The 7,420-nt window shown below is 30.2% G+C and overlaps 1 protein-coding gene across 1 annotated transcript in view; it reads right to left on the bottom strand.

The window, feature by feature from the left end:
• LOC106683170 (limbic system-associated membrane protein) overlaps nucleotides 1–5,249 on the bottom strand; it is a gene marked incomplete at its 5' end in the record, with an annotated part of 97,958 nt that extends 92,709 nt beyond the window's left edge. The window contains 1 exon segment of the mRNA XM_014424461.3: nucleotides 5,096–5,249. Coding sequence (XP_014279947.3) covers nucleotides 5,096–5,249 — 154 coding nt within the window.
• Nucleotides 5,250–7,420: the final 2,171 nt, after the last annotated feature.

Genomic DNA, 7,420 nt, shown 5'->3' with positions numbered 1-7,420 from the left:
ATAAATTATAGAGGTTGCCACTACAGTGGGTAGGAATTACCTGTGCTAACAATAACTTACATAAAGATTATTATACTATTGAAATACGTTTGCAGAAATTTAACAGTGCATGAATCAAATTTGTAAGGATAATCGATGGGAAAAATAAAGGTAATTACAGAGAGGAAGGTGAGTTTGAAATTTATTTGATAAATTTACCAAAGCAATGGAACAAAAGTGGCCCGAACCTCATACTGATCTTCGGAGGTATCTTTAGAACATTTTTCATCGATATTAATAATTTTGTTCAATATTATATCTCCTGGATTTACTCATGGTTGCTAGAGACGGAAGATATGACGAAATAAAAAAAAAATATTGTGCCCGAATTCGATTACCCTATTGTAAACACTTACAAAAAGCTGATACTGTCTACAATAATTGAATGTTTAGCACGCTGGGTTTAAAAAAACGGTCTCACAGTGTCTTTACAGCAATTGTCTCTTGTTGCTTCTTTGATAAGCACATGGGATTTCGTTAAATACCAAAATAAAATATATCACTCAGGCCATACAATCCGCTTTAGTTTAGATTTAAACCTTTCTTTCACTCTTATATTTATTATTGGAGGATTTAACAAACAAAAAAAACATATAAGAATTGTTTATGAAATTAGTTAGCCCGTCAATTTGATAGGTTTTGTAAATGTAATAATATTATTTTCAATCTATTTTGGGACTAGTCCCTTTAGAATAATGTTAATATAATACAAAATTTTAAAGTAAAAATGAACTTACAGAATATCCTAAAATAATAATTTAGAGAAGATAAAATTAAAATAAATAAACAGCAATATTTAACAGAATATATTAAATAATTTTTTTTTGGAATACTGGGCATTAAGCTCACTTAAACTATACCATTTAGGATAATAAGTGGACGATATTGATTAAAACTTACGGTCACTTGATTTTATCGAAAAAGTCGCTGTTATATCTCAAGCATATACTTAAATTAATTAAGTAATTTTAATATCGTACGAAATTTCGTTTTGAGAATTTGGCGAGATTATTTTGACTTAAGGGACCTTAAAACGTGTTTTTTTTTTTTCAAAAACGGGGTTACAAAATTTTTCATACGCAATAATTTCCCTTACTAAATATATACATACTTCATATATAGGTAAGTGTAAGTAACTATGTTCTAGGACAATAATTAAAATCATTAAACGATGAAAAAAAAAAAAGAAAGGTTTTAAAGAATACTAAGATGTGATTATTTTTATTATTGACCGAAATTTTAGTTTCAGAAAATTAAAATACATAAAAAAAAATAATATCACTCATTTTAATGACATACTATAAGCCTATTTGACAACTACGAGCAGTCTTAATTAAATTTTTATAGTATTTAATTTATTTATCAAACTATATCCCAACTAAACTGTTATCAACCCTATTGTCTGAACAACTATAAATCAATTTATTTTAGTAAATATCATGAAAACTACTACTTTTACGAAGATAAACTTCATGAACTACTTTATAATCCATTAAATTAGCTTTGATTTAAGTGCTAATGGACGTAATAATCTGTACGTGGAATGGTTTTTGAGTGAGAGATTTCATACAATCAGTTTCAACATTTTTATGAAATATTGTTTTTTTATAAGCTGTATCTCAGGAAGTAAATAGCTCTATTTGGGCTCATATTCTAGCAAATTTACCCTACTTTAAATGACGTTCTCTTATGTGTTCTAGTGTTGTTTGTAGTTTTAAAGATATAGAGCTCTGAATGAAAAAAAAAAATTAATGTTTTGAAACAGCCACCATTTTTAATTCCCCCTACCTATACTTGGCAGACTCATCAATTTTGACAAGTAATTATACATATTTTTTATTAAAGTAATAAAAAAATTGGGGCGAAATAACTGCCTTTTTTCTCCTTTTGGCTCTTGCACTTAGACTTAGTAGATCTTTCGCCGCCCAAATCAGGCTTCTCCACGCCTGCCTTGGGCTACTTCTTTCCAGTTTTGTGCATGTAGCTCTTTCGCATATTTGTTGATTCTGTCCATCCGTCTGGTTTTTGGTCCCCCACTTGGACTATTGCCTACTATACTGGCATTCATTGTTGTGTAGGGGCGTCCTGATTGATTGCTTCAAGCCACATGTCTCGCCATCTTAACCTCCTTGCCTTTACTATATCATGAGATTGCCCAGTCTCTGCAAGTTATTATTTGTTATATGGATACTAATTAGTTAAAAATAAGTAAGTAAATTAAAAAAATTCACCAGTAATTAATAATTAAGTGTACTGTTTTATGGATCATTTTAAAATCATTATAAAATTTCTTACCACTCTTTTTCATAGCTAAAAAAAAAATAATAAAAAAAAAATCTAGTTATTTTAGTCACTTCATGAGCTGACTCATCTCTATTCATAGATGAATTCGTAGATTGTTTCTTTGTTTCAATAAATCAACTTTGAATTTCATTCGATATAATAATTACAAAGTTGTATGTTTTTAGCAATACGTTTTGTTAACTTGTACTTCAAAGAAAAATTAAAAAAAAAAAAAAGTAATTTTGATGAAAGGTTATAGAAAGGATATCCGATACAGACTGTATTGACACAGCGTTCCACCTGTTAGTCTTAAAGGATCAGAACGTTGTGAAGAGGCTTAACTGGGCGCGGGATTCGAACCCACTCAATGTTAATCCGTCACTTGTAGCGTGTACAGCTTTAAGCCTAGTCTGTTTTTCTAGCTTAGCACACCATTGAATTGTCACTATCAGTTGTCCGATACTCCATGTTTATATCGGTAGAGCTTTGGTGGCTTTGTTGGTCTTTTGTAACATTAGAGCGAATCCCCGTTTTATCGGCATAATAACTGGGGTTTATCCATAAAACATAAAATCTCGGATAAACCATAGTTTTGTAATGTACTCAAATTACAAGGTTAATTAATAATTTTTTAACTCTCATATCCACTATAAGAACCATGTGTTTTTTTTTTATGTTTATTCCAATACAGATTTGCTTAACCTAATTGTAAAATTAAAAGAACAATCTTAACTACTAAAGGCCCTATTCTAACTTATCCTAATTATATCTATGTACTTATTACTAACTTATAACCTAATCTACAATTAAAATACATACGATTGATATCTATGTCCCAAGGTTTAGTACTTGCACTAAGCTGGTCGGGGCAGAGAGAGAGAAAGGTCACTGCTCAATACACAGTTTTTAAACATAACTCAGCTCACAGAGAAAACCAAAAAATCCACTAGCTTTACATCAATGTCCATTCCTTATAAAAACAACCGACGACCGACAATATGATTTTTCTCTCCCTCCCTGCCCGATACCTCCCGCGCATGCGCCGCCATCACCAATTCTTCTCTCACAATTCGTCTATTTCAGTTTAGTCGGTAAATAGAAAAATCTTTATATTATAAAAACATAGTAATAGCAAGGATGTTCTTTCGCTTCAATTTTGATTAATTTAATGGACACTAGAATATAAATAATTATTGGTCAAATTGATGACTCTGCCAACCACAGTTGGGGGGGGGAATGGCAGCCCCTTGAAAACGTTATTAAAAATTAATGTTTCATTTGGAGCTCGAAAATAAAACCACCGACAACACATAATATAATATCATTTATAGAAGAATAAATTTGCCAATTTGATCCCTGTGAGAGTTTTTTAGTAGAAAAACTCGAGATACAGTTTTAAAAAATTTTTTTTTTTTTCAAATAGTGAAAAATCAGAAGCAGCATCCATGATATTTACGAAAATGAATTAACGATATATTAATTTTTTCCTTATATATAAAAAATTGTTGAATTTTGAAAAAAAAAAGATGGGTCTTGGGAACTATTAAACGTTAGTTATATTAGTGCTCATATTTTATTACATTAATAAAAGTTATAAAATCACACGCTAGATAATGTCCTATGAAGTTTTTTAGTGTTGTAGATAGTTTTGAGTATACGAAAAAAATAGGATTTTTTAGAATAAAATAAATTTCAGAGGCCGTGAACTTTAAATATCTATTTTTAACGACATTTACTATATCTGTAGTATAGTTTAGGTATGATTTGTACCTTTTTATAACAGAAAATAACGTGCATTTTTTGTTTTACTTAAAAGATAACAAAAATAAATTTTCGTAACTTCTGGAACAGCTGCCATTTTTTATTACATCTTAGCCGACACATCAATTTTGTCTCTTAACTTCTTTTTCTCTCTTCTCTTCTTGGGCTCTTGGGATAACATATCATGTATTTATAAGTGAATGTAAATTGGAGTAATATTTAATATTTAAATATGTAATTAAAATTCTTTGTTTGAAGATTATTAATTGTTACTATTGGAAGAATTAAAAAATGAAAAAAAGATTTATTCATTATTAATAAATATATAAGGTAAATATATTAATGCTTGTTATTAATCTTATAGCGTAATTTATGTGTATACCTTACATCATTGATTTAAATATTTAAAGACATTAACTGACCCAAGAACGTTTAATTGATTTGTAATAAAAAAATACATTTAAATTTAATTAATTTTTACATTCGATAAATTAATGTATTTTCCTCTGTATTTGTCATGAATGGAATCTTGTTAGTACTGAACATATTGCCCGAAATTGGTATGCATTAATAATTTCAATAAGAAACCTATAAAAAATAAATAATAAAAATAGGTTTCTATTTACAGCAAAAATAACTTTATACATTTGATCAGAATCATCCTCTTATGATTTTGATTAGTTTCTGTAATTTTGACAGAATAAGTTTCAAAAGCTCAGTAAAACTAATAATATACAAAAAAAAAATAGGTAAAACGAAAACAAGTAAAAGTTTACTGTTTTAGTGACTGAACACAATGAAATAGTGAAAGAAGAGAGAACAAAAAATAAATAAAAATGCTTAATACTGAAAAAAGTATTAATTAAAAATAAAGTTGGAGAAAATTAAATTAGTTCAATTTATTACAATTATTAAAAACAGATAAAAAATTATTATGTCTGCAGATTAGAAAGAGAAATGATCTATTCAGAAAAAGTTATATATGATTTTAAAAAAATAATGGATATCTTACCTGCCAATGATTTTTGTGATGAGTTTGTTTTCCGTGTCTTTCCATGCCAAGTCGACTGCATTCGGTCCTCTGCAAGTAACTATGTAGGACTCATTCAAGTTTCTACCAACCTCCGATTGTCCAGGTGCCAACTGGAGGCCTCCAAGAACGAATCCTGGAACAGACGTTGAGCATTTAAGACCATATATAATTTGGGTAGAAAGTAAATGTTTTTTTTCAGAAATAATCTTTCGTTTTGTTTGTTCAGAATGACTACCTCTAGTCTTGCCATGTTAAGAGCAGAACACAAGAGACCCTCATATGGCAAACACTACGAAGAAGGCGTGAGGGCTTGATCGTATTATGATGTTTTGTTTTTAGTTTTTTTCTCACCCTTCTATTAATTTCATTATTTCGAACACAATCATATGTATACATAATACATAGTAAACATAAATGGTGTGAAACCCTCCACTCCCGCCCTCCTAGGTAGCCTTACTTATCTGACTTTTTAAACAGGCAATTATAGCGAGTATGTTAGTCGATGTACGACATGCCACAATCTCACAAGAGGAGATCATAACAATTAAAAAGGATAATCCTCTCAGACAGGATCCACTCCACTAAGACCCCCAGAAAGCAACGGTTGTTATGGTTGCCATGGAGAAATCATAACACTGGCGATATCTGCGTAGACAAGAGGTGTTAAGGTTGTCATGGGAAAAACAAAACAAGAGCGATATGTTCAGACGAGTGGGTTTTGGTTCTGTGAAGGCGACAGTTAGATTTTAGAACACGTATGTTTAGACGAGTGAGTTTTGGTTTTGTGAAGGTTACAGTTTGATTTTTGGATACATTACGACTGTTCAATGTGAAGGGGTAATAGTTTATCAGGTGTGTCTTTACTGTTTGAACCGGAATATCACCATATGAGAAATGTTATCGTACATGTTTTTTTTGTTTTTCAAAATTATGGTGTTCTACTTCAATGGACGGTCATTAACACTATAAGTGGGGATAAAGTGCAGTGACGTTTCTTCAGCACGTCCTGGATAAGAGAATTGTAGCAGGTGTCATCCTAAAACTTCTGGGGAAGGTGAGACGAAAAGAAAATATCGGACGACCTTATGTTCTACCAGGAGTACACCCAAAGATTACGTGGGGTTTGAACTAAATTCTATATTATTTTTATTATTTATTCACTTTTATACTCTTTTGGATAATAATGTAAATATAGTTATTAAGGTTAAGCATTTAAGTTAAGGTTAAGTCAACCTATAAGTTTTAATTGTTTTATTAATTGATAAGAATTCTTTTTTTTTTCCTTTTTCATTCTGTGTACATATATTTCTTCTTATTATTAAACTTTTGTACATATAGTTCTGCTTTTCTTTCTATGCTTTCAACTTGTTAATTTACTTATGTTTTTTTGTTGTTGTTCACGGACTATTACGATAATTCAACAGGTGGGTAGGTAACACCTCTAGGTTTTCTGTTATCTACATGTAAAGGTATTCGCCAGTGGTCATAATTCGATAGTTGTTTATGTAGGGGTATATTGTAGGGGTTTTCGTTATTTCCACGTGAAAAAATAACGTGTCGCCTAAGGAGCAATTTATTCTTGATTGTTTTGTCTTTTTTGTTTCCTTTTGCGATTATATATTTCCTTTTTTTTTCCTTTTACTCACCCCTTCTCCGCTGAGCGTGGGCAAGTATAAACGATAAATATATAACTAAGTCAAAATTTGCGGTTATACGGTCCTATATCACTTTTGAAATATTTGCTTAAAACGAGAAGAGGAGAGACTTTAAGATAGTTAATCGAGCAATATTTAAATAGCGTCTGAAATTGAAAACCAGCGTGAACTTATTATTATTTATTATAATGTGTGAATAACATATGAACACTTCAGTGTTCTCAGCTCCACAAGATCCTTAAAATTTACTCTTTGTCCGAATTGTGTTAAAGGATTGAAAATTTGTACATGAATTGAGTTGGTGTTAAAGAAGTACCATTTGGGTATCTAAAAGTTTTTTGTTCGCCCAACATTTTTTTCGTGTTAGTAAAGACTTAAGCATATCTACAGCTACTCCTCAGAGTTGATATGGAGAACTAAAAATTTGAGTTTTTAAATTCGAATTTGTGTATTTTCCTTCTGGTAGTATTTTCATCTCCTCTTTACCATTTACTGGATGATTTTAAACATTGATCAAACAATTAAATTATTATTCAACCATTTTTAAACAAAAATTGAAGTAAAATACAACTTCAGTGACAGAGATCTGTTGCTCATGTTTTTTTTCTATGATAAATATTTACTCGCACAGTGAAATTGACCACCAGTG

The sequence above is a fragment of the Halyomorpha halys genome, unplaced genomic scaffold (assembly GCF_000696795.3).
Source record: "Halyomorpha halys isolate HHAL.00 unplaced genomic scaffold, Hhal_1.1 Scaffold471.1, whole genome shotgun sequence".
Lineage (NCBI taxonomy): Eukaryota > Metazoa > Arthropoda > Insecta > Hemiptera > Pentatomidae > Halyomorpha > Halyomorpha halys.
This window is presented reverse-complemented; position numbering and strand designations above follow the sequence as displayed.